We start from the raw sequence: 27,584 nt of genomic DNA, 5'->3' as shown, positions 1-27,584 counted from the left end.
AAAGTACACATGGTCACTGATCCAACTTAACTTCTTAGTACTTCTTGGGAAACATTTGCACTCCTGCACAAGGGTCAGCACCGCACCATTGCTTCAAAAATGGGAAAAGGACATGGAGGAGGTGCCTGTCAATACCGGGAACTTAGAGAAAACGACTGTCCAACTTATGAAATACAACCAGCACCTATAAAAAGAAGCAGGACTACATGTGTCAAGGTAAAAAGATATCAAAGACGTTTTTAGGGGCGAAAACAAGCAAGTTACAGAAAAAGTTATGATCCCACTTAGGTAAAAGAGAAAACACAACTATATATTTGTATATGCATGTATGTATGTAAAATTTTTAAAAGGCTAGGTGGTGAAACTGCTAACACTGGTTACCTTTGAGGATTCGAGAACTTTTGCTTTCTCTCATAATATTTCTCCTCATTTTCAATTATTACAATAAAGTCTTTGTGTACTACTTATGTTACAGAACGTTTTCCCCCTAGTAATACACATTTTCCTGGACATTTGTTTACTCTGTTGAAAGTAAGAGAGCACAAAATAAACCACCCTTAACTTCATAATCAAGAGGAAGCTACTTTTAAACATTTTGGCATATTTCCTTCCAGTCCTTTTTCTGTACATTTTTACATAGATGAAACATTTTCTCTAAATACTTTTGAATCTGTTTAGCACTTAATATAAGCATTTCCTCTAATATTAAAAACTCTTTTTAGACATTTTCAACGGTCAAAGAATTTTCTATGATGCAGAAGTATCCTAATTTACTCAGTATCTTCCTGTTTTGAGCATTTAATTATTTCTGGTTTTTCACTATAATGAAATTATAATGAACAGCCTTGTGCATAAAGCCGTATTTTAGATTATTTCCTTGGGCTAAATTCCTAGGAATAAAATTACTGTGTCAAAGGGCATGAACACTTTAAAGGTACCTAAGACTCATCCAGGAAAAAAATCTCCTGTCCCTGGATCTCTACCAGGGCTTAATACTCTCATTCAACAATCTTGGCTAATTGTAAACACTGTCCCTGGATTTCCAAACCCGAGAATCAAACTGAAAGCCACAAGTCAAGGGAATTCCCTGGCAGTCCAGTGGTGAGGACTTTATGCTTTAGCTGTTGAGTGCACAGTTTGATCCCTGATCAGAGAATTGATCAGATAGAGCAAGCTGCACAGTGTGACCAAAAAAAAAAGCAAAAAACAAAGATAAATCTGTAAAATGGAATACCCTGCACTCAAGTTATTAATGCTTTCACAGTTTTTATATGAGCATGTACTCATGTAATGTGTGAAAAATACAAAAATGGGAAAAATTATACACATCTATGCATTCTGACATTATGGAACATCTACTATATTTCGTACCAATGATAAAAAGAGGTTACAGAAACAACATACTTCACAACGTCATATAGAAAAACCTGAACAGGACTTCCCTGGTGGCGCAGTGGATGATGGGAATCCGCCTGCCAGTGCCGGGGACATGGGTTTGATCCCCGTTCCAGAAAGAGATTCCACATGCTGTGGAGCCAACTAAACCTGAACGCCGCCAAGTACTGAAGGCTGCACGCTCTAGGACCCAAGAGCCACACGTGACGGGCCCTTGAGCTGCAACTGCTGAAGCCCTGCACCTAGAGCCTGTGCTCTGCAGCAAGAGAAGACACCACAATTAGAAGCCTACGCACAGCAACTAGAGAGATGCCCCCGCTCTCGACAACTAGAGCTGCGAGTGTGGCAACGAACACCCAGCATAGCCAAAAATAAATAAATGAAATACAGTGGTGTGTACGTGTCAAATAAGTAAATAAATAAAAATCTTAAAAAAAAAAGAGGAAAATCCAAACAAACTGTATGGCCAACCCGATATACAGAATATTTCCATTAAGGGTTATGTACAGACAATATGTATTTATTCACATAAATGTGCATGGCAAAATGTCTGGAAGGAGATATATCACCTTTGTATGGTAAGATTTCAAGTACCTTCTTTTTTCTTATTGGTATTTTCTAATTTTTCTATAATGGTTTCTGTTAGTCGCTCAGTCATGTCTGACTCTTTGTGACCCTGTGGATTCCACCAGGAGGACCCCACCAGGCTCCTTTGTCCATGGAATTCTCCAAGCGAGAACAATGGAGTGGGTATCCATGCCCTTCTCCAGGGGATCTTCCTGACCCCAGGATCAAACCTGGGTCTCCTGCACTGCAGGCAGATTCTATAATGGTTACATACACTTGAAAAACTTATAAGCAAAAACAACCAACAGTTGATGTGTCTAGAAGAGAATATTTTTTTCTAGGAGAGAATCTACCTGTAATTTCCAGTTTTTCTAGTCTTGCTAGAAACCTTCCAGAAGTCCTGAAATAATTCTACCCTTGAACATGTCAGCTTCCTACTACCTCTCCCACCAACAGTTGAGGCTTAGGTGGGAGGAATTATTCTGCCACCTGGTGGCCGTACCCAGGAACTGCACCACCCACACACAGCGCTGTAAAAATGGGAAGCCTGTCCATGCATTGGCAAATCAGGGATAAAGTAGAAACTGAATTATCACGGGTGGGAAAAGATGCTGTCAATTACAAATCAGGTACGTTAATCAAGGGGATAGAGAAGATACACTGGTGAGGTGGGGAACAACTGAATATGTGTTACAAAGCCAGCTCATGGGAGTACTAAGCATTAATACACAGTCAGGTGAAACACTGCAGGTGTGAGAAGACAGCTTATGGGGCAAGTAGCTGAGAGTGATTCCAAGTGAACAAGAAGAGGCAATGGCTCTCAGAGAAGACAAGCTCGAAATGGCTGGAAAATGTTGAGAATCCAGATTCCAAAGGAAAAAGAAGAGGAAGAATGAGTCATGTGTGAGGGGGTCAGGGGAAGACAACAATCAGACAAGGGGGCTGAAGGAGAAGGGGTAGCAGGTAATAAGCAAAGTCCTTGGTAAGAAAACGTGCAGGGGAAACTCATTAGAGAATGTTCAACAGATGGAAGAACTGAAGAACAAGAGGGGGACCATCAAGGATAATCACCATTGTGGTGGTAATTACCATTTATTGAGCACTTGCTACTCACCAAATGGGGGTCTCCACTTGTACTCTAGCACATTTAAGCCCCATATCAACTCTACGAGGCACATCTTATGCCCACTTCACATACGGAAAAAAGTGAGGGTGAGGAGTTAAGAAACTTGCATAGGATCACAGAGTAGTGCTGGGCTAGGATTTGAACCTGGGATATGCAGATCAGGAAGCAATGGTTAGAACTGGACATGGAACAACAGACTGGTTCCAAATAGGAAAAGGAGTACGTCAAGGCTGTATATTGTCACCCTGCTTATTTAACTTCTATGCAGAGTACATCATGAGAAATGCTGGGCTGGAAGAAGCACAAGCTGGAATCAAGATTGCCAGGAGAAATATCAATAACCTCAGATATGCAGATGACACCACCCTTATGGCAGAAAGTGAAGAGGAACTAAAAAGCCTCTTGATGAAAGTGAAAGAGGAGAGTGAAAAAGTTGGCTTAAAGCTCAACATTCAGAAAACAAAGATCATGGCATCTGGTCCCATCACTTCATGGCAAATAGATGGGGAAACAGTGGAAACAGTGTCAGACTTTATTTTTTGGGGCTCCAAAATCACTGCAGATGGTGACTGCAGCCATGAAATTAAAAGACGCTTACTCCCTGGAAGAAAAGTTATGACCAACCTAGATAGCATATTCAAAAGCAGAGACATTACTTTGCCAACAAAGGTCCGTCTAGTCAAGGCTATGGTTTTTCCAGTAGTCATGTATGGATGTGAGAGTTGGACTGTGAAGAAAGCTGAGTGCCGAAGAATTGATGCTTTTGAAGTGTGGTGTTGGAGAAGACGAGAGTCCCTTGGACGGCAAGGAGATCCAACCAGTCCATTTTAAAGGAGATCAGTCCTGGGTGTTCTTTGGAAGGAATGATGCTAAAGCTGAAACTCTGGCCATCTCATGGGAAGAGTGGACTCATTGGAAGACTCTGATGCTGGGAGGGATTGGGGGCAGGAGGAGGAGGGGACGACAGAGGATGAGATGGCTGGATGGCATCACCGACTCGATGGACGTGAGTTTGAGTGAACTCCGGGAATTGGTGATGGACAGGGAGGCCTGGCATGTTGCGATTCATGGGGTCGCAAAGAGTCGGACACAACTGAGCGACTGAACTGACCTGAAAAATACTTTCCTAGTCACATAAGTTTTCTGTGTGTGTGTGTGCACGTGCTCAGGGTTCTTTACTTCTCATTGTGAAAAATCACATCTGAGGAACTGAAACCCCAGAAGGTAACCATGACAAAAACATGTTAAGTGCTTTTTTTTTCCTTTTTCTAAAAATGGTGACTCAAAGGCAGACTTGTAGACTTGTAGCTCGTAAGGAGACAGAAGCAACATGCAGCCTCTGAAGGGAATTGTTATAATTATTGCCTAAAAAAGTAAAGTTATACAACTATTGTCAAGGACATAAGACAAAGCACTACTTTAAAACTAGGATGACTGAACAGTTGGGTGAAAAACAGCTGAACAGGAAAGGGAAACGGACTTAAGAATAATCTGAGTTGCGACAAGGATCCATCAGTCCTGGATGCATCTGTTACCTGAGTATCTTGAATCACAGGGTTTCCTGTTTTACCTTCCACAATGCCTTTGCTGAAATCTCAAATCAGCATTCTTACATAAGTAACAGTCATCATTTTGTTAGGATTCAAAATTTCATTCCAGAAGCCATCAGGATTGTGAATAAATGCCAGGCCTTTCATTTTACCATCATCAGGTTTCTCTACACACTGGACTCCCAGTTTTTCAAACATTTTACAAGCCCCGTGAACATCAGGAATAGCAATTTCAATGTGACCAAATCCCTGAGGGCCTGAATCACCACTGTGGTAACTCTGGTCCCAGTGTCTTCAGCGCTCCAATTGTGTGTCAGTTCAAGGGCAGCTTTTCTGGAGATGGCCCATGATGCAGCTTTTATTCTTGGCCACACCATGTAGCATGTGGATCTTCCCCAACCAGGGATCAAACCGATGCCCCCAGCAGTGGAAGTGTGGAATCTTTACCACTGGACCACCAGGGAAGTCCTTTCCCTTATCTTCTGGGTGTCATTTTTACCTTCCTAAGCCAAGAACAGTGAAAATTTCCTAGTGGGAAAACCTAATTCTGGAAGTAGTCTCATTCTAAGAATTCTAGCACAAAAATCCAATGACTTCTTATGATCCCTGCTGCTGCTGCTGCCAAGTCGCTTCAGTCGTGTCCGACTCTGTGCGACCCCAAAGACTGCAGCCCACCAGGCTCCTCTGTCCTCGGGATTCTCCAGGAAGAACACTGGAGTGGGTTGCCATTTCCTTCTCCAATGCATGAAAGTGAAAAGTGAAAGTGAAGTCGCTCAGTCGTGTCCGACTCTTAGCGACTCCATGGACTGCAGCCTACCAGGCTCCTCCGTCCATGGGATTCTCCAGGCAAGAGTACTGGAGTGGGGTGCCACTGCCTTCTCCATAGGATCCCTAATTCGCAGGAAATCCTCCCTGCTGGGATCTGGGTCGCAGCAGCAGCTGAGGGTGGCCTTGTCGGTGAGGCCGCCGGATGCGGGCTCTGGTTCTGCCGAGGCCGCACTGCTGTATGGAGGTCCAAAGGAATACTGCAGCCACCCACACTCATGTGGCTCCCTAAGTAAGTGTTCTGAAACAAATCCCTCTTGTTTTGAGTATCAGTGAAACAATTCCCCGGGTCTCAATAAAAACTTTCAAACACATGTTCTTGTTATGTAAACTTTTTCAGCGTCACATTTATTCATAGGTTTCCCGGCGTCAAAAGTACCTAGGACATTTAGTACAGGACTCCCCCTATCGGACGTTCAGCACAGGACTCCCCCTAGAGGACGGTTAGTACAGGACTCCCCCTAGAGGATGTTTAGTACAAGACCCGCTCTAGAGAAAGTCAAGTCCCGCTCCGATGTTTGCTTTGTTTCCATGTCGAGGAATTGCATCCTTTCTCACACCTGCCTGCTCTGGGTGGAACATCTTTAGTTCCCAGGGTACTAAAATCTGGGCACTTTCTGGGGATGATTCAAACTGGCAATTTACTGGATTCTCTGAAAGTGGGGCCTGTGTTTGGGCAATGTTCCACAATCCCACCCTTGAGTTCCCACAGAAGTGGTGGGTGGATGCCATCTGGTTCAAGGGCTTTATTTACTCTTAGTTGGGGTATCCAGGCCTGGAACAGCCCACGGGCTTAGCACTATTTCATTTAACAACTCTGACCTGTCTCCTGCAAAAGTCACTTTCAGGGTGGGAATCTCTCCAAGGTTTTCTTCTATAAGATGAAAGCAAAGGATTGAGACCAGCTGCTCCTCTGGTTTAAGAGTCATCAGCAGGTCCCACCAACTCCTCTGCCAGTTCCCTTTTTATGTATTTAAAGGAACTCTGGTTATTAGTCTTGGAGCTCCCTGCATGGGGCTTCTGAAGATCACTTCTGAGCCATCTGAGGGCTTGTCAGCACCTGCCCTGACATCTCTGTGGGGTCCCGTGCTCTCCTGGACTCCCAGAGATGCTGCTTTTCCCAAAGGGGAATTTTTAGGTTACTCTCTGACTTGCATTAAATAATGTATCCAGGAAATCATTACCTCCATAATAACGGAGGAGGGGGAGGAGGATGTAAACAGCTCCAGTGGCCCACGAGGTCCCTGGCCAGGCCCTGAGGGAGCAGCAGGATGCACAGTCCATGCCCAGAGCCCAGCTTCTGGGTCTCCACCATTTGAGTCAACCCTGTACTTGACTCCTCCAGGTGACCTTGGCTTAGTCACTTCATCTCAGGTGTGACTAGGCACACACTGAAGTCATACTCACCATGACTCAGTTTCCCTATTTGTGAAATAGGGGTAGTTATTACAACTTTTCTTGTGGGATGGTTGCAATAAGCTAACACAGAGAAGCACTCAGGATAGTGCCTGCTACATTAAAAGTGCTGTGAAGTCTCTATTATTAGATTGAACCTTATTAAACCGCCAATACTTGACTGTGTGACCTATAGACAATTTCATAAAATGCAACTGGACATTATCATCATTATTCTATTCAGCCAGCCCAGGCTGAGGGCCAGAATCGCTGAAGGCCCTTCTACCAGGAAAGGGCCTTGGCCCAGCTCTGCCGGAAGCCCCAGTTTCAAGCGGCCCACAGCCCAGAGGACCAGGCCATTCTGCCCCTATGGCCCCTGTGCACAGACACGCCTGAGGTTCCCTTGCTCAGAGGTCTCTGCAAGGAAGCCTCTTGGAGTGATCCTCCTGTGTCCGTTTTCAGTCCTCCACCCCAGGCAGCATGACCCCAGACTACTGCTCGGCCAGGGAGAAGCGGGTGTCCTTCCCTCTGGGGGCTCACCATGGCTGGGTAGGCCAGTGGCGCCCTTTGCCCCTGCACCCTCTGAACACCTCCTCTCCAGCCCCATTTGGTCATCCAGCTTGGTCTTACCCAGGATTAGCCTATCAGGGTTTACTCAGGTAAGTTAAAAGTCACTAAAAGACTTGGGTTCCTGAAGCTATCTTCATTTCACCACTTCCCAGACTCAGAGTACACTGCAGGAACTAATAATATTAGGATTAATAAGCTCACTGCTTTGAAGGCCACAGGCTAAGTATACCATTCTGACAGCTTCAAGTGCAGCAATTTGTATAATCCTCATTAACAGCTCTAGAAGGTAAGTACTCTCATCCCATTTTACAGGTAAGAAAACTTACAGGGCTAAGTTAGTCAGATGAAGGTTGCAGACCTAGAAAAATGGCAGAGCTAGGATTTGACCCCAGGCAGACGTCCCAGAGACTGTGGCTTAACCACTGGACTATTCTGCGTAGTCCCCAACTTTAGAAAGGGGTGGGGGTCGCTGGTTCCCCTGATATATCCTCCACTGGCTCCCTTTACAGCTGGCTCCCCTTCCCTGCTCTTTAAGGGTGATAAATGCCTGGTCTGCTGAAACTGCCGCAAACTCATTTATTTCTGCAGCCACTTCACCTGGTTCTTCTTTGGGCAGTGTGGGCCATCTTTCTCTGCAGAGGTCACAGGCCCGTATCTCCCAACACCACACAATGTTCTCCTGCCCTTGCTGTGTCTCCTAAGGGACGCCACTGGCCTACCCAAGCACAGCCAGGCGCCCTTCTTCTTTCATTATTCATAGAACTGTAGATCTGTGGAGTTGCGGGGAACTCTGCAGATTATTGTTTAATCACCCACTCCGTTTTGTCTCAAGGAAAGAGGGGAGATTGCTCTACTGAGGAGGACCAGCTGAGGTGTTAATGAGTCAACAAAAAGTCCATTGTCATTCTGTGGGTTACTGCAGAAAGGCCTCAGATCCATCAGATAATAGAATGTGCTGCCCAGCACAGAACATCTCCATGTCTAACATAGTTTTAAAGTCGCAGACTATGGTCCTATACTGTCGATGTTGTGAATTGCTACGCACCATTCCAGGAGTCACCTCCACTCTCCCTGAGCTAATCTGGGAAGTGCTTCTATCGCATGTGACAAGGCCCTCTGAGCCTGGCTCATGATAAACCAAACTAGACTGCGGGCTCCCGATAGCTGCGGCACTTCAACCACAGTATCGAAACTGACAGCTCACCCAGCGGGTGCCCAGCCCAGCCCCTGTTCATCCCGGGTGCCACACATGCTTCTAGCTGGCAGAAGGCTCAGCGCGTTGCCCACTGCCCTGGCACCTACCCGCAGAGGCCCACTCCTCCCTTTCTCTCCCAAAGCCCTTCCTTGGGCAAGTCGGGTCCTGTCTACCTACCTATTTGTGGGGCAAGTTTCTTGTGCTTTAACCACCTAACACCAATTACAGAGTGGGCCTGCCTGGGGGTCACATGGAGAGGCTGCTGTTCCTGAGAACGCCCACGTATTAGTTAGAACTTAGAAAAATACCCAACCTTCTCTGGCTTTCCCCCCCCTCGCATTTTTAAAAGGAATATATGCCCATTAAAACAAAAACACCCCCAAACCCCTCAGTTCAGCAATGTACAAAGCAGAAAAACAAAAGCCCACTGCTGCCACCCCGAGAGATTATGACTGTCAAGTGCCCCCTGGCCCTCCTCTCTGCAGACGGCAGAGCCCAGCAGCCTCTCCCCTCAGTCCCCACGCCCTGTCCCCCGCTCCTGGGCCCCCGCAGCAGCTGGCGGGCTTCCACCACCTCTTCGGTCTTCCTCGCATCCCTACCTCGGGCTCCAGGACACTACACTCCCACTGATCACCCCCTCTCTCTCCTTGCCCGACCACCTCTCCTCCTTGACCTCCCATGGTGGGCGGGGGGGGGGGGGCACCAGGGCTCAGGCCTGGCTCTCGTGTCTCCTCTGTTCACTCCCACCTCCTTGGGATTTCATTCAGGGACCCGGCTTCAAGGACCATCTAGCCAGAGGCTCCTAAACATACATGTCCAGTCTGGACTCCTGTCTCTTTCAAGCCCAGACTCACAGGATTTATCTCCCTACCCTATCTCTCCATTTGGATGTCTAACGGTGTTTAAAATTCATCATGCCCCCAAACGAACTCCTGATCTTCCTCCACAAACTGGTTCCTCCTATAGCCTTCTTGCAAACTGTGGAATCACCCTGACTCATCCCTTTTGGTATACTCTATATCTGATTTCTCAGAAATTCCTGTTGGCTCTGCTTACAAAGTGCATCCAAGACCTGGCCACTTGTCACATCTCCACTCCCCCATCCAGGGCCAGGCCACCCTTGTGTAGCCTCCGGGGTGGGCCCCAGCATCCACTGGCCCCACCTCAAGTCCACACTAGTGGGGTCCCCTGAAACTGTAAGTCAGATGATGCCCCTCTTCTGCACAAGACCCTCTCCTGGATCCTCTTCCACTCGGAGTAAAAGCCAAAGTCCTGACTCTGGCTACAAGCTGCCATGACCTGAGTCTCCTGTGACTTCTCGGGCCTCTTTCTAACTCTTTCCTTGGGCCACTCTGCTCCAGGCAACACTGACCACCGTCATGGTTCCACAGACAGCTCAGGCACACTGCAACCTTACTGCCTCTGCATGGCTGCTCCTGCTGCCTGGACGCTCTCCCCGCAGATACCCAGATGTCCACGTGGCTCCCTCACCTTCTCCCAGCCTTTGCTCATGTCACCTTCTCAGTGAGCCTATCCTGACTACTTTATTTGAAACTGCAACCTGTCCCTTCCCTACCACCTAGTAATCCTTTTATCCTTAAAAAAAAAAAAAAAAGTATCCACCTTAAAAAAAAATTTATCATCCTCTAATATTCTTTTTAATTTACACTGCTTTTGTTTACTATGTCTCTCCCCAACTAGAACGTAAGCTCTACAAGAACAGAGCTCTCTATTCTACTTTCTATATGTCTTACTCCCTCAGTGGCGCTGAGCCCACTGCAGGCATTCAATAAATGCTTGTCAGCGAATGACAGGAAGGCCTCTTAGACCTGCCCAGGTGCTCTGCAGCCCTTCCGGTGCTAAGACCCTTTCACACTGAAGAACTCTGGGCCCCCAGAGCTTCCTGCTACCTGGGAGGGGCACCCTCTTCTGAACATCCCCTCACCTTTGCTCTTCCCAGCCAGGTACCTGCTGGGGCACCTTCTCCTTGCACAGCCCCATGAGCGGGATAATGCCCACTCTGATGCTCATCCCCAGCACAGGCTGAGCTCAGGCCTCTCACCTGAAAGTCCTCCTCATCCAGGATCTCTTTCCTCCACTTGATCAAGAAAGCTGCACACACGTAGAGATGAAAGTGGGAGAACCCTTCTGGTTCAGACTGGGAAGGGGGTAAAAAACCAGAAAGAGTTAGGTCTCCAAGCCCTGATGAGAAGCTGGCTCCAGCCCTCTCAGACCCATCCTTCTGCGCGGGGGGCAAGCAGAACAGCACCCCCTCCATGGCTGGGTGCACAGAGGCCCTGCCCTTGAGGACAAGGCAGACACAGAAGCAGAAAGGAGGTGGGGAGGACTTCCGAGTGGGTGCAGCAGGCAGGGAGCCGAGTGCCTCAGGGACAGCCTGGCATGTGTTTGTTGAGGGGGAGGTCTTCCCATACCTGGTACGTGTCCCACAGGCGGATGGTGCAGCGCAGGGGAAGCTCTCGCATCAGCAGGTTGTTCATCCAACGGAAGGCAAACTGTAGGTATTCCACCTCGTACCTCCTGAAGTGATTATGTACCTGCTCTAAAACAGAAAGGGTCATTGGCCCCCTGAGCGCAACCTAGGGGATCGGACCCTGACTCACATAAACCAAAAAGGCAGCTTCTGTTTCCTTTTTTAATTTGTTTATATAGCTGTGTTGGATCTTCACTGCGTCATGTGGGATCTTTCGTCGTGGCGCTTAGGCTTGGTTGCTCTGTGGCATGAGGGATCTTAGTTCCCTGACCAGGGAGTGAACCCATGTCCCTTGCATTCCAAGGCAGATTCTTAACTGTTGGACCACCAGGGAAGTCCCAGTTTCCATTTCTTTTCAGCTCCTCCCCCTGGGGAAGCCAAACCCGCACCTGACTGTCCGGTGTTGGATCCCACCACCTCACAGCACCGCTGCTTGGTTAGCTCAGCCCTGCACGTAGGAGAACTATTTGGACATCCCACAGCGACGTTCTGGGGGCCTTTCTTCCTTTGCAGGGCTGCTCGAGCCATCAAGTGAGGGAGACATAAGGCTCACTTGGCTGCCTGACCTTGTTACGCATCACAGAAGGAGACGCAATGGAAAAGAACTGTGTGGGTCACCTTGGCCATCCTCCCACCGGTGAGGATTCCTCTTCAGCATCTCTGACAGATGGCAGCCAGCAGGGACTTAAACAGCCGGGGAAAGAGGTTCACCGACTCCACTCAAGGGCAGCCTCTCCCACTGATTAAGTGATTCACCGGAAAGTGCTTCACCACATTCGACAGACACCAGCTCCCCCTGCAACTCCCACCCCATGGTGTGGGCGTGGTGTTCTGGAGCAACCCAAACACACCTGCCCCCTGTTCCATACGGCAGCCCTTCAGATACTGCTTGATAGGATTTGTTTGTTTGTTTTTTTTTAATCACTATCCTCCTCAATTTCCTTATCTATAAATGGGGATACTTATTCAAACCTCAGTCAATCTGGGGGTGAATAAAATGAGAAAATAAAAAGTGTCTACAACAGCACCCTCATGTGGAAAATATTACAGCTTTTGAGACAGTAACTATCAATAATGGTTATATCTAGGGAGCAGAATTTAAAGAAGGGGAAGGATTTTTACTTTTGGGGTTTTTTTGGAATTGTCTAAATTTTTGCACTGAGTATTACTTCTATAATTCAAAGCACTAAGACATATACATTTAAAAATACACTATATCCTAACATACTATGCCTTTTTTTTAATCAGATATTTTTGATGGCAGAAGAGGGGGAAAAAAGGCCAGACCAGACAGTGGAAACAACTACAGCACAGGCCCTCTGGAAGCCAGCCCCTGTCAGACAGCTCAGCACTCGCCCCATCCCAGGAGCCAAGCGAGGGAGACAGGAGAGCGGGGTGTGGGCCCGGCATGGCGCTGACCGCTGGGCCAGGCAATGAGGCAGAGAGCTAAAAGCATCCCACATGCAATGCATGGGGAAACAGCAGCAAATAATCAAATAAACTCCAGGGACTGAAACCCTAAGTTGTAAAAAGGAGCTGGAGTGAGTGGAACAAATCAGGGAAGGTTTTCAAGGGAAAAGAATCTGGGAAAGGAGAAAGATATGCAATCTCCATATGAGGGACGGGGGGAGGGAGGGACGAGGAATGCGCTGGTGAAGCAGGAAAATGCATGATGGAAAACCAGTTAATGGGACTGATTAGTTGTGTCGCAACTGATAGAATTAACTGGTGCTGGACACTCCACTTAACAGAAGACCTTGCTGTTAGACCTGTGCGCGATCTGCATGAAACTTAATCTCAGCTTCTCTCCCTGGGCCTCAGGTTCCTCATTAGTCAACAGCAGGGCTTCCTGACTTGCCTTCAGTTCTAACACTCCAGGATCCCATGGTGGGGCCAAAGACTTACTGCAGGGCTCCTGTTCCTCAAAGACATTCTGCTTCAGGAGGCCACAACTCCTGCTCCCCACCCAGATGGGTCACAGGGAGCTACGGGATGTCCTGCTGGGGTATCAGGCATACCTGAGGACCCTGCATCGAGCCCAGAAATCCTGAGTCACATCACAGCGGGAAGGACACAGTCAGACTACAGACTTGATGCTAAAAGCAACAGAGAACACAGGTGGGTTCGGGGCAGAAGCGGGATGTGACCGGAACAGAGCTCTGGAAAGACGGAGGTGTGTGACAGATGTGTGCAAAAGAGACGAGGATGGAGGAGGCGAGTGCTTCTAGGAGGAAGCTGCAGAAACTCAAGCATGGCTGGACCAGAGCTGTGGCTAGGGCCATGAAGAACAAAAGGGTGAATTTGAGGAGAGATGCTGAAGGAGGATTGGCAGAACCTGGTGACCGCAAACAAAGGCGAGAAAAGAAATGTGACCTAACAGCAGAGTTCTCGCCTCACCTTCCCGGTGAGATGTGGAAGGATGTCAGCATTGCCAACAGAACTGAATGAACTGGAAGGGGTCACGGCCAGGACAGGGGCTGAGGAGACACCCCCCACCCACCCCACACCAGCATAATCACACTCTGTGTGATTCACACTTGTGTCAGAATCACACTGCTAGAGAGTTCTTCCTCTGAACCTACCATCGATCCGACTGACAAGCTCTTCCAGCGCCTTGACCTTCTTCTGGATCCCTGGTTGTGCAAAGGTGTAGTTATCCTGCAAACGACACAGAACTCAGGCCGAGCAGGGAATGTCACACCATCGGGCCACCCCTCCCCCATGGTCACTGAAACATGTTTCAAAGCAGAAGGTGTTTCTCCAGAGCTGCTGCCAGTGTTGTGGGGAACAAAGGAATCTCAGAGAACAGCAGAGTGTGGGGGAAAGGCATGTGCTTTGGAGGCAAACTGCATGGCTGGGAGTACAGCAGAATGGGGGGACAGGGCCTAATGAGAAAGGCAGAGCAACATGGGGACTCCCCTAGACTCCAGGGGACATTAGACCATTGCCTGTTTTTTTTTTTTTTGCTGCACAGCACAACTTTCGGGATTTAGTTCCCCAACTAGGGATCAAACCCATGTCCTCAGGAGTGAAAACACAGAGTCCTAACCACTGGGCTGCCAGGGAAGTCGTCTAGGATCACTGCCTTTTGAAAGCTGTAAAACTAACGAATGAAGTAAAGATGGATGGACCAAAACGGGGGGAGCCATGCTGGGGCCGGAGTTCGGAGGCTGTCTGATCCAGAAGAGCAACAAGGAACCCAAAGGGAGCCCCAAGCAGGGCATCCCGAAAGGGCAGAGTCGCTCACCTGGATCCCGTCCAGCAGCTTGCTCATGCACCAAAAGCTGTCGGCTTCTATGCTTCGCAGCATGTCCTGAGACAAATTGGTCACATCAAAGTTCTCCACATCCTCTTCTGTAAAACAAAAGGTGAAGAAAGTCCAGAGGTTTTCTCTAAAAAAACGGATAGAGAAAGACAGAGTCTAGTATCTTCAACGGGGTCCTTAAGGCCCAGAGGGAGCCAGGCTCACGTGAGGCCAAGGAACAGGGGCCTGCCCACCACCGTCCCCTTGCCAGGTAGGCAGGAGTGTCCCAGGAAGGCGCTCGAGAATCTCATGACAACACTGCACAGGCCATTTCTCACACCGGGTTGGCTGGGTCCAACACATCTTTCTCTTCCACTGCATTTTTCATTTAGTTTGAGGAAAAAAAAAACAAAAAAACTTCAGGCTTCATGTTCAATGAGCTATATCCAGCCCCCTGGAGGCAGTCTGGAAAAATTCTTTCATTTCAGAAATTCAGTAAACTAACACACTCACTCTTACATGCAGTGAGAACAGTTGGGCTCAGGGAACCCCCACAGGTCCTTTTAAAGACAGAATCCCCCCATTCTGACCAGGCAGACCCAGGGCCTCATGCCTCAGAAGTGAGGATGAGTTGTGTGAAGGACGATGGCCCAAACCCATGAAAGCTTCCAGGATTTCATCTCAACCAAGCTGGCAGTTATCAAGCTGGGTTCTGCAAAAACCTCCATCCTATAGGATACTCAAGTTAAAAAGGTCCCATGGACAAACACAGCAGAGAAACGCTGCATTATATATCCTCATCTTGGAGACTCATAAAAGGATTCGAGGAGTTATTAGGAATTCTGCATTAAGAAAATCTCCTTCATCTGGCTTACTCAGCACTCCCCCAGTTTCTTTAGCCTTGGCACCTCTTTTAAAGAGGCCTGCCTATGAGCGAGTCTTGGAAACCCCACACTAAGTGACAAGAGTGAGAGGTTGTCCAACTGGTCTGAGATGCAAGAAGGAAGAACACAGGAGTCTTCTAGAAGAAGGAATGTGTGATGTTTCCTTCCTGCGGGAGACAAGGTGGACAAGACAGGCCACCTCAAGCCACAGGCCCCTTGCATGCCCATCAGAGGCCACACACGGAGACGTTCGGGCCCTTGCGCTCTGTGTCAAAGGCAGCCTCTCTCCTTGGAGCCCTGTTTGAAAACAGCATGTTCACTGCAGACCCTGGTGCCGCAGAGACACAGGTATATGACAGAATGTATTTAGAATCCAGACCTTTCCTTTATGAGAATTATCATTCTATCGAGACTTACAACTGGACCTTCTCAGGATGTTGTGGAACAACTCTCCGATTCTCATCCTATATAAACAGTGTTTTTCTAATGGACCTCAAGGGCTGTAAAAACGCTTTTGGGGAGGGCGGGGTGCTTTTTCAGAAAAAGTATGAGCCTGGCAACAGTGTAAAAACTCCACAGTTAATACAAGTAAAGCACCGACAACAGACCCTGGCACACGGTAGGCATGATATAGTTAATTTTAGGTGGGGTTTATTAGGAATTTGTAATGACATGGGGAAGCATGTCACAGCGTTGAGGGAGAGGAGTAAAGTACAAAGTTATTTATGGTTTATTCTCAACTACTGTACATACAATATTTATGTGTCTGTATAAGCACAGAGGAAAAACAAAATATATCACAAGGGTTTACAGTGCTTATTCCCAAGGTAGTACGGATAAAGAATTTTTATTTTCTTTAAACCTTACTATTCAAAATTTCTACAGTAAATATAACTTTTGGTCAAGAAAAAATGCACATGATTCTAGCAAAAAGGAGCTACCATGGACTACACCTGCCTTTTACTACCAAAAAGAGAACAAGATTTTGTAAAACACTAAGCCTGCAGAAATGAAGACTTCAGATAATATACAAAGGTCTATTTGAGAAACCACACAAAAAAATCCTTCCACGAAATACCATCTTTCTTTTTTTTCTAACTTAACCATTTATGTAGTGGGTGTTTTGCCAGAGTGGGGGGTGACCAGATGTATACTATTAATTTAATCAAGTGATACTGGGCTCCAAGACCCAGCTCAGAATCTTCCTTTTTCTTTTTGCTTCATCTCACATTTCTAAGATCCTTCTGTGTTGCTGTTCAGACCTCCAGTTCACTGACCCACACAGGCCATCACCTCTTTACCTATCTGTTTCCCACCAAGGATGGATACCCAGGGGCCCCCAATACCCACTACCACAAATAATGGCTGGAGGAACCACACAAGAACTGCTGTGGGCCAAAGGACCTAACCACGGGTACCAGCAGACCACTCTCCAGGAGCAGACTCCCAGCAGTGCGCTAGGGAACCATATGGACTCTCCCCTTTAGTGAGTGTGGCGGATCACACTAACCAGCCTGGGCAGTAGCTTCCCTTCCTCTGAAAGAAGAAAAAAAATGAAGCCCGTAAGAAAGGCTCAAGATAAAAGCTCTCCCACTATTTGTACGTGTTTCACAAATGAAGATCCTGAGCTCCACGATAATCTGAAGGGTCTTGTCCTACCTGGGCATTTCGGAACACTGCAGCAGAAACGTCACTGGAAATGGGAACCACGCACAGCAGAGTAACTGGGAGAGAGCGCCAGGCTCCCTGAGTACGATGGGGAACAGGCTGCCACATGAGCCCCGGTGACCTGTGGCCTTTTTGTCAGACAGAACAGTCAGCGGTCAGGAGCATAGACTCTGAAGCCAGATTGTGCAGCTAAAATCCTGGCCCTGTCATAAGCTCTGTGACTCTGGGCAAATGACTTTGCTTCCTGAGCCTCAACGCCTCCTCTCTGAAGGAGGTAACATCCTACCACCAGTGGGGCACATTGTAAGGATTAAACAAGTCAATACATGAAAAGTACGAACAGTGCCTGGGATAAAATAAGCATTACACAAATGTTAAGTATTACTGTTATTAAAGCCTCTGTTATTTTAGATCTCTGCTATTTGCAGCCAAACCTAACCTAATTCCAAACGTACCTTAAAAATAAAAGACAAATTTCAAAGCTTTCCATTTCTACCTCTGGCTCTTAAGGAAGAAAATCGAAAAACATGAGGTTCAAGTTGATAAGAACCTGCTCTCAGTAACTGTGCAGTTCCCAACCTTAGCTGTCCTCGGGAGAAGGGGGGTCAACAGAGGACACTGAACCCTCTCTTGGGGCCTCGCGAACTGGGAGCTGTCCTTTGCCCATGTTCTGCCCTCACGCCCCGCCTCCCTGTTAGCTCTTGGCTTTCACAGACAGCAGGGGAGCTCACCAGCACTTCAGAGAGTGGGAGGAGGGTTTAGTTCTAGTGTTCTGCCTGCTGGGACGATAAAATTCACACATTCAGTCAAAAACTGTGAGCTAAGTGCACCAGCAAAAAGCAGCAGAGAAAGGGAGGCCCACATGCTCTCGGGAAGGGCTTCATTCAGCATCAACAGTCTGTTCAGAAGGATCATTAAACATCCCACTTGAGAAAATTCAACATATAATTGAAGCTGGAATGGGAAGCCATGCCAGCAATGCCGTCTCAGATGAGGGCAGCGTCTCTGGTTGTCATTATGGAGCATTCAGCAGCCAGGACTCGGACTGGAGGGAATGAGATTTTTAAGGGATATTTTATGGCTGTTTTAAGCGGCAAAGCATCCAAAAAGAGGAAACCCAACAGCTCTTTATAAAAATCGAATTGCCCACTCTAGGCTTGACAAGAACATGCTGTCAAGCCCAGCGTTATTACCCGATAAATGTACCCGAGTGGTGGCCCCAGTCAAGTGTTCATTTTTCTCAGAACTCCAGATCTCAGGCCTAAAACTAGCCTCACCTGTGCCTCAAACACTCCCCAACAGCTTCGGGAAGAACTGGTTTTACTAAAACTGGAAAGAGTAACTTGTCCACTCAGTGCTCGAGGCATTTCCCAGAAAGCATCTGTGATCGCAGGGCAATTGCTAGATTTTGTGATCTGTTGGGTAGGAATCAACCAGCCCAACCCGCACACAAGAAGATTCAAGGCACCAGACTACAGACAGCCCTTCTATTTTCCAAAGCCTCTGGCTTATCTGATTCCTGTCTGTTTTTTTTAACTGGACTTATGAGAAGAGCTTACATAATATTTTCTGACCACAAAAGTAAACTGCTTGAGAAAAGGAAAAAAATAAATCTTTTCAGCCATACATCTAAAGAACCTCATAAAACAGGAATTAAATCTTTCATCCAGAAAAACACAGTTTTAAGAAGAGTTCCAAGGAATTCATCCGATCACCTGAATGTAATAATTTTAAAGGGGTTCAGTGCTATAGAAACTTGTTGGGTATTACTCATCTGGCATTTTTCAGGCAAGTATCTGTGACAAGGCCACCAGAGCCGAGTATGGACAAGGCGGAGGGACCCCTCGGTTAAACCCAGCAAAGTCAAACCACTTGACAAAGAAAGGACAGTGAGGAGAGGGAAGAGGTTTCTACAGAGCAGAAACCCACAGGAGCAGGTGGGTCTGTTTCAGGAGAACCCTGTTTCAGACTGTGAGAGGAGAAACGCTATTTCTAAGACAGAGAAGCAGCTGACGACAGAGCCCTCCCCAACACAGTGCCGGTCAATTAACGCAGAACCACCTCTGGCCATCCACTGCTCAGCATGGGGCACTTGGCTAAAATGAATTTTAAAAACCAACACACCACCAAACCGACTCTACTTTTCTGAGGTTCTTGTATTACTTCTACTTTTATTTAATGAACACTAATGGCTGCTGCTTATTTAACTTATATGCAGAGTACATTATGAGAAACACTGGGCTGGAAGAAGCACAAGCTGGAATCAAGATTGCCGGGAGAAATATCAATAACCTCAGATATGCAGATGACATCACCCTTATGGCAGAAAGTGAAGAGAAGAGGAGAGCGAAAAAGTTGGCTTAAAGCTCAACATTCAGAAAACAAACATCATGGCATCTGGTCCCATCACTTCATGGCAAATAGATGGGGAAACAGTGGAAAGTGTCAGACTTTATTTTTTTGGGCTCCAAAATCACTGCAGATGGTGACTGCAAGCATGAAATTAAAAGACGCTTATTCCTTGGAAGGAAAGTTATGACCAATCTAGATAGCATATTCAAAAGCAGAGACATTACTTTGCCAACAAAGGTCCGTCTAGTCAAGGCTATGGTTTTTCCAGTAGTCATGTATGGATGTTTGAATTGGACTGTGAAGAAGGCTGAGTGCCGAAGAATTGATGCTTTTGAACTGTGGTGTTGGAGAAGACTCTTGAGAGTCCCTTGGACTGCAAGGAGATCCAACCAGTCCATTCTGAAGGAGATCAGCCCTGGGTGTTCTTTGGAAGGAATGATGCTAAAGCTGAAACTCCAGTACTTTGGCCACCTCATGGGAAGAGTGGACTCATTGGAAAAGACTCTGATGCTGGGAGGGATTGGGGGCAGGAGGAGAAGGGGACAACAGAGGATGAGATGGCTGGATGGCATCACCGACTTGATGGACGTGAGTTTGAGTGAACTCCGGGAGATGGTGATGGACAGGGAGGCCTGGCGTGCTGCGATTCATGGGGTCGCAAAGAGTCGGACACGACTGAGCGACTGAACTGAACTGAACTGAACTGAATGGCTGCTGGTTAAATCAGCCTCTTGATGCCTGGATTACAGGAACCCAAACTGTACGAGTATTCGTGTTAGAGGGGCAAGGGAGGGGGCAGGTCCAGCACACACTTCACCTTCATCTTCTAGGACCTGCCCAAAGACCACCCACAGAGCCAGGCAGCACGTCCCCGAGACTCTTGTATGCCAACAGGCCCTGGGAAGTCCAGGGTTTGGACTGGTGGTCAGCTGCCCACAGGTTCCTCATCTAGGCTCAAACATCTTGACTATGTCGGCTACCTCAATTTCTCCTGTCATGGTGTCTCATTTATGCTTCGGTCAGATAAAAGAGACAGCAAGTGCACACGTCACCTGGCTCACCGCCAGGGAGATGGCAAGCCACAGTTTGCCCTTGGAGAGCTTACCTCTACATGGGAGGAAATCCAGCCCTGGACATCCCACCAAACTCTCACACTGCTCTCAACTGCCCACTGAAAGTAACCCTGCTCAGCACTCTGACTGGGCGTCTCCACATAAGTCTGTTGCTGGAAAGAGCCTCAAATATTCCTCAAATTTCTTAGCACATACAAGGCTGCTTCGTCTATGAAGACGGGGCCAGGAGGCACCTTGAGGAAAGGGGTAAAGTGCCAGACAGGATGAGGGCTAAAAATTCAGCATCAGCCCCACTCTCCAGTTCCCTCCAAACCCAGAGCAGGAGAATGAAAGGTGGAATATTCTTTTTTAATGACTCAATTTATATAAAGTTTAGAGACAGGCAAAACTAACTGAGGTGTCAGAAGTCAGTAAAACATCCATAGTTGCCCTTGTGTGTGTGAGAAGGACTATATGCTTTTATTTTCTGTGAATAAACATCTAGAAGGATAGGCAGGGATTTCTGTCCACTTTGTTTATGGTCATATCCCCTGTGACTAGAGCAGTGCCTGGTACGGTGTAAGAATCAATAAGTAACTGCTGAATAAGTGATGGTGCTCCATCTCTATCCCTTACGAAAAAGAGAGAAGAACTTTTGGCTAAATCAGCACAGTATCAAAATGCTGTGATTCACTGCCCTCCAGTGGCCAAGGCCAGCAAAGCTGTACTATTTCCTGAATATCTTAAACCACTATGAAATTTTCATTCTCTCATTCATTCAGTGCTAAAGAATCTGCCTGCCAATGCAGGAGACACTAGAGACACAGGTTTGATCCCCTGGGTTTGATCCCCAGGTTGGGAAGATCCCCTGGAGTAGGGAATGGCAACTCGCTCCAGTATTCCTCCCTGGAAAGTCCATGGACAGAGAAGCCTGGCGGGCTATAGTCCATGGGGCTGCAGACAGTCAGCACTCACTCTTCATCTAGACACATGTGGAATTTATGGACACCAAAATGAAAGCACTGGGAATGTTAAGATGTTTCAAATAGTCTCTGGCCTCAAAGAATCATAAAGACCAGTGGCAGATGGCAGGACGGAACACACAGTAGCTGGTGTTGTAGAGCCCTTCAAGGGGGAAATGCATAGTTATGGAGAGAGTGCCGCTGGGAGGTGGTGGGAGGAGGGAGGGAGGAGGTCTCAGGGCAGGCTTCCAGGAGGAAGGGGAGCCTTAAGGAATGCAAATGGATTAGCCCAGGGATAAAGAAGTGGTACAGGACAAGGCTTTAGGTTAAAGACGTCAGTTTTGGATTTCTGCCTTTAAGAGGTGAGGCAGAAGCAGAGGACACAGGGCCTTGCACAGCAAGCTACAGAATGTGGACTTTTTCGTCTGTGCTGTGTGGCTTGTGGGGATCTTGGTTCCCTGACCAGGGACTGAACCCAGGCCATGGCAGTGAAAGCCTAGAGTCCTAACCACTAGGCCACCAGGGAACTCCCGGGAATCTGGACATTTTAAACTGTAGGTGATGAGATGCTAGTGAAGGGATTTAAGCAGGGGGGCTGAACAGGCAGGTCTGTGTTTAAATGGTGTGAAAGATGGTTTTGAAGGGGATAAAAACCAGAGATGGGAAAACATACTTGGCCATTTCAGCAATCCAGGCCTGAGCTAGAGAAGTCATAGGAGGAATGGAGAGAGAAAGCGATTCAAGAAATAGTTAGAACATGAAACCATCAGAGCTTTGTAACTGATCGGATATGAAAGAATGAGAAAAAAGAATTATTAATACAAACAAGTCTTAGCATTTCTGGGCTTCCCAGGCAGCGCTAGTGGTGAAGAACCTGCCTGCCAATGCAGGAGACATGAGAAATACGCGTTTGGTCCCTGGGTGGGGAAGATCCCCTGGAGTAGGAAATGGCAACCCACTCTAGTATTCTTGCCTGGAAAATTCCAAGGATTGAGTCTGGCAGGCTATAGTCCATGGGGTTGCAAAGAGTCGGACATGACTGACTATGCACGCACACACGTAGCATTTCTGACTTAAGAGACAGGAAATGTTGGTGACTGAGAGAAAAGGGTGGCTGGGCATAGGGAGAAGAGGAATTAGTCAAACGCTGAGTTTGAGGAGCCAAAGGATAGCAAAGATGTTGTTGTCCATAAATAGCTACTACCACTTCCTCCTCGATGAAAGGACCCTTAAGGGTACTGGTCACCTGGGATAGACTGTTTTCCAGGCTCACCTGCCGATGGGAAACGCCGTTAAGTCTAAATTCAGATGAGAGATTCAAAACCAAGTGTTACGTACTTGGGAAGTGTCTTCCAATGGAAAGAGTATGTCTTTCTTCCTTTCCCTCTCCATACTGGCTGGAATATAGATGTGATGGCTAGAGAACAAGCAGCTATCTTGGATCATGAGTAGGAAAACACACACTGAGAATGGCAGGACAACAGAGAGAGGCTGAATCCCTAATATCATGGAGCCTTGGACTGCTCACCTCCTGACTTTTAATGTGGGAGAAATAAACTTTTCTCTCTTGCTTACAGTACTGGTACTTGGGGCTCCCTGTCAAAGTAGCCAAGCTAATCCAAATCGGTCATTTATGACATGTCATTGTTGTTCAGTCCCTAAGTCATGTCTGACTCTTCGTGACCCCATGAACTATATGGCACATCAGGCTTCCCTATTTCCCAGAGTTTGCTCAAACTCATGTCCATTGAGTGATGCCATCCAACTTTCTCATCTTCTGCCGCCTCCTTCTCTGGCCCTCAACCTTTCCCAGCATCAGGGTCTTTTCCAATGAGATGGTTCTTCGCATCAGGTGGCCAAAGTACTGGAGCTTCAGCTTCAGCATCAGTCCTTCCAATGCATATTCAGGACTGAGTTTCTTTAGGATGGACTGGTTGGATCTCCTTGCAGTCCACGGGACTCTCAAGAGTCTCCTCCAACACCACAGTTCGGCCTTCTTTATGGTCCAATACTTAACATCTGTACATAACTCCTAGATTAACTACAGCTTTGAGTTCTGTGGGCAAAGTGATGTCTCTACTTTTTAATACGCTATCCAGGTTTGTCATGGCTTTTCTTCCAAGGAGCAAGGATCTTTCAATTTTGTGGCTGCAGTCACCATCCACAGTGATTGTGGAGCCCAAGAAAAAGAAAATCTGTTACTTTTTCCACTTTATCTCCATCTATTTGTCATGAAGTGATGGGACTGGATGCCATGATCTTAGTTTTTTGAATGTTGAATTTTAAAGCAGTTTTTTTCACTCTCCTATTCTGCCCTCATCAAGAGGCTCTTTAGTTCCTCTTTGCTTTCTGCCATTAGGGTGGTATCATCTGCACATCTGAGGTTATTGATATTTCTCCCAGTAATCTTGATTCCAGCTGTGAGTCTTCCAGCCCAGCATTTTGCATGATATATTCTGCATAGAAGTTAAATAAGCAGGGTGATAATATATAGCCTAGTTGTACTCCTTTCCCAATTTTGAACCAGTCTGCCGATCCACGTCTGGTTCTAACTGCTGCTTCTTGACCTGAATACAAGTTTCTCAGGAGACAGGTAAGGTGGTCTGGTATTTCCAGCTCTTTAAGAATTTTCCACAGTTTGTTGTGATCCACATAGTCACAGGGTTTAGTATAGTCAATGAAGCAGATGTTTATTTGGAATCCCCTTGCTTTTTCTATGTTCCAATAGACGCTGGCAATTTGATCTCTGGTTCCTCTGTGTTTTCTAAATCCAGCTTGTACATCTGGAAGTCCTCAGTTCACGTACTGTTGAAGACTAGCTTGAAGGGTTTTGAGCGTTACCTGTAACATATCTGAGCATACATGTCATGCAGGGAACATGAGTCAGAGATTTTAAGACTTCCCTTCTGGGACTTTAATTGCTACTGTGCTTCTTAGTAAAACCTGAAATGAAAATCCTGCTATACTACCTCATGCAGAGGAGAAGGGGGAGAGTTATTCGTTACTGTTTCATTTTGCAATGAAAGAAATCACCAGGCATTGCTCTTCTTTTGAAAATAGGACATGTCATGGATCCCTCTCTTCCAGACAACTCCTCATTCAGAACACAGTTGCTGTTATGCAGCTTATTTTGGTGATGACTATATTATCAATTACATTATATTCTGAATTAGATCAATACTGCCATCTAAGTCCGAAAGGATTTGAGAGAGTCCGGAGGTATTTCACTGTCTCAGGGGTCACAGTCCGGAGACTGTGTTTCCCCGAGGGTGAGCCTCCAGCACTATCACCGCTGGGCCCAGACACAGCCGGCTTATCCACAGAGGACCCACTTCAACGTGAGCTGCGGGTTTCGGCAAAAAAAAAAAAAAAAAAAGCGGGAACTGAGGGGGAGTGGGCGCTAAGTTAGGTACAGAAAAATTCTGTCAACAGAGGGCAGTCACCGGATCTCCCCATTTTCAGCTATTTTACAACAAACATGATATGAAGCATGAAGCAAGCTCAGGTGCTACTTTATAAAAGTAATGGAGAATAGGGACTTCCCTTGTGGTCCAGTGGTTAAAAATCTGCCTTTCAACGCAGGGGATGAGCATGATCCCCGGTCAGGGAGCTAAGATCCCACGCGTTGCGGGATGAGCATGATCCCCGGTCGGGGAGCTAAGATCCCACGCGTTGCGGGATGAGCATGATCCCCGGTCGGGGAGCTAAGATCCCACGCGTTGCGGGATGAGCATGATCCCCGGTCGGGGAGCTAAGATCCCACGCGTTGCGGGATGAGCATGCTCCCCGGTCGGGGAGCTGAGATCCCACGCGTTGCGGGATGAGCATGCTCCCCGGTCGGGGAGCTGAGATCCCACGCGTTGCGGGATGAGCATGCTCCCCGGTCGGGGAGCTGAGATCCCACGCGTTGCGGGATGAGCATGATCCCCGGTCGGGGAGCTGAGATCCCACGCGTTGCGGGATGAGCATGATCCCCGGTCGGGGAGCTGAGATCCCACGCGTTGCGGGATGAGCATGATCCCCGGTCGGGGAGCTGAGATCCCACGCGTTGCGGGCAACTAAGCCCGTGCGCCTCAGCTATGGAGCCTGTGTGCTCTAGAGCCTGATGCGGCAAAAAATAAATAAATACATATTTTCAAAAATGTTTTTTAAAAGTAATAGAGAACAGATAGCGGAGGAGATAGGAGACAGGCCAAACAAGGTCCTGTGGGTCCCACAGCTCTACTAGGGGACATCCTCCGTGCTACAGCTCAGGGAGATGAGGCGGTGGGCGAGGCTGCCTGGGGACACCTGCCTGGGATGACAAGGCCACCGGCCTGGCCTGTTCCCCGGGTGAAGGATCCCAGAGGCCTCCCGTAGTAGGGACAGTCATAACAAAACTCTTTTCACAGCAGCTGCCTTCCTAGGATACGGCACTATTAGAGAAAGGGAGCAAAGCAGCATTGTTACTCAGACAAGAGAACTGTTCTTGGAGGCCACAAACAATGTTGAGTCTGTGTTCAGGAAAGGCCTTGAGGCTGGAGAGAAGTCTGTATGCCTTGTTTCTTTGAAGCTTAATTTATATCCAGCAACTGATGAACCAATAAATAAAATGTGGTATGTTCATACAATGGAATACTTATTTGACCATAAAAAGGAGCGAAGCACTGACACAGGCTACAACCTGGATGAATCTCAAGAGCAAGCTAAATAAGAGAAACTAGACACAAAAGATACACATATCACAGGATTCCATTTTTATGAAATGTCCAGAAAAGGCAAATAATAGAGACAGAAAGTAAGAGCAGGTAGGAATAGAGGGGGTGGGGGGGCTTGGTACTGATGGATATAGGGTACAGAGTTTCTTTTGGGGTTGATGAAAATGTTCTAAAATTGACTGTGGTGATGGTTATAAACTCTATAAATATACTAAAAATTACTGAATTGTACATGTTAAATGGGTGAATTATATATGAATGACATCTCAGTAAGCTGCTATCAAAGAAACCCCACAAAACTAATTTGTAAAATTACTGCACCTCCAATAAAAATTCTTCTTACTTCCTGAAGTAGGTAGGTTCCCTATTTCCTGAACTTGGCAAGTTTATCCGGAAGAAGAGTCAAGACAATTTTTTAAAAAGGATGATGAAAGAGACCAGCCCTGAAATAATAATAAAACACCCTCTAAAGCTCAAATATCCAAGTTGTGTGGTACATGCATAGTGTGTGTGTGTGTGTGTGTGTGTGTGTGTGTGCACGCGCGCGCTCATTTGTGTCTGACTCTTTGTGACCCCATGGACTGCAGCCCGTCAGCTGTCCATGGAATTTTTCAGGCAAGAATATCGGAGTGGGTTGCAATTTCCTACTCCAGGGGGTCTTCCTGACTCAGGGATTGAACCTGAATCTTTTGAGTCTCCTGCTTTGGCAGGCAGATTCTTTACCACTGAGCCACCTGGGAAGATGCATAGAAATGGAGATAAATGGAATAGAAATAAGCAAAACCATGTAAATAAAGGAATTTATACTATATTATGAAGAGAGATTTCACACCAGTGAAGAAAGTATGTACTACATATAAACAGTGATAAATAATGAAGTATCCAGTTGGAATAATAACTTTAAATATCAACCCCACTGTAAAAGAAAATAAATTTTACGAATAGAATTTAAAAATCTAAATGTAAAATCAGAGCCACAAGAGTACTAAAAGAAAACATGGAAGAGTATCTTTGTAACATTGAGGTGGGGAAGGTAAAACTTCCTAAGCAATATACGAAATCTAGAAACCACAGAGGAGGAGGTATTTCCTTTGTGTCCTGCTTTGCAATGACCTACTTCTTTGTGAGCCCCTCAAGTCCCCACTAGATGGGATGCTCCACAAGGGGGAGCACACCTGTTACCTTACTCACTCTATCCTCTGGCATAGAGTAGGAGCTCAATAAACACCTGAATGGACACCTAAATCTGAATGGGCAGATTTGACTACATAAAAATTAGGAAGAGCTATATAAGGAGACATAATAAAAGCTGAAAAGATAGATGATGGTCTGGGAGAGAAAAAAATACTAGGTTGAACCATAAACAATTCCCATGGAGTGGGTGTGTCAAAAAAGGTTGAATACTAGCAACACACAGCAGATGAAAAATGAGTATATCTAATCCACATAAAGCTCTTAAAAAACGAGACCAACAGAACAACAGAAGAAAAAAAAAAGTGTAAATATCTGAACAAGCAGATGACAAAAGAAACAAATGCTAATACACAAAAGAAAAGATAAACCACCTCGCTGATGAGTAAGTGGCAATAAAACTGAAACACAAACCGTGGT

The 27,584-nt window shown here is 46.8% G+C and overlaps 1 protein-coding gene across 2 annotated transcripts in view; it reads right to left on the bottom strand.

Moving 5' to 3' along the window:
* TBC1D22B (TBC1 domain family member 22B) overlaps positions 1 to 27,584 on the bottom strand; it is a 74,402-nt gene that overhangs the window by 3,979 nt on the left and 42,839 nt on the right. For both annotated transcript variants that reach the window (XM_024983725.2, NM_001099148.1), the window contains 4 exons: positions 14,362 to 14,468; positions 13,697 to 13,772; positions 11,056 to 11,183; positions 10,686 to 10,781 (listed from right to left, as the gene is read on the bottom strand). In XM_024983725.2, coding sequence (XP_024839493.1) covers positions 10,686 to 10,781; positions 11,056 to 11,183; positions 13,697 to 13,772; positions 14,362 to 14,468 — 407 coding nt within the window. The remainder of the gene's footprint in view (positions 1 to 10,685; positions 10,782 to 11,055; positions 11,184 to 13,696; positions 13,773 to 14,361; positions 14,469 to 27,584) is intronic.

Source organism: Bos taurus, chromosome 23, assembly GCF_002263795.3.
Source record: "Bos taurus isolate L1 Dominette 01449 registration number 42190680 breed Hereford chromosome 23, ARS-UCD2.0, whole genome shotgun sequence".
NCBI classification, from domain to species: domain Eukaryota; kingdom Metazoa; phylum Chordata; class Mammalia; order Artiodactyla; family Bovidae; genus Bos; species Bos taurus.
Note: the sequence above shows the minus strand (reverse complement) of the source record. Positions and strands in the feature narration are given on the sequence as shown.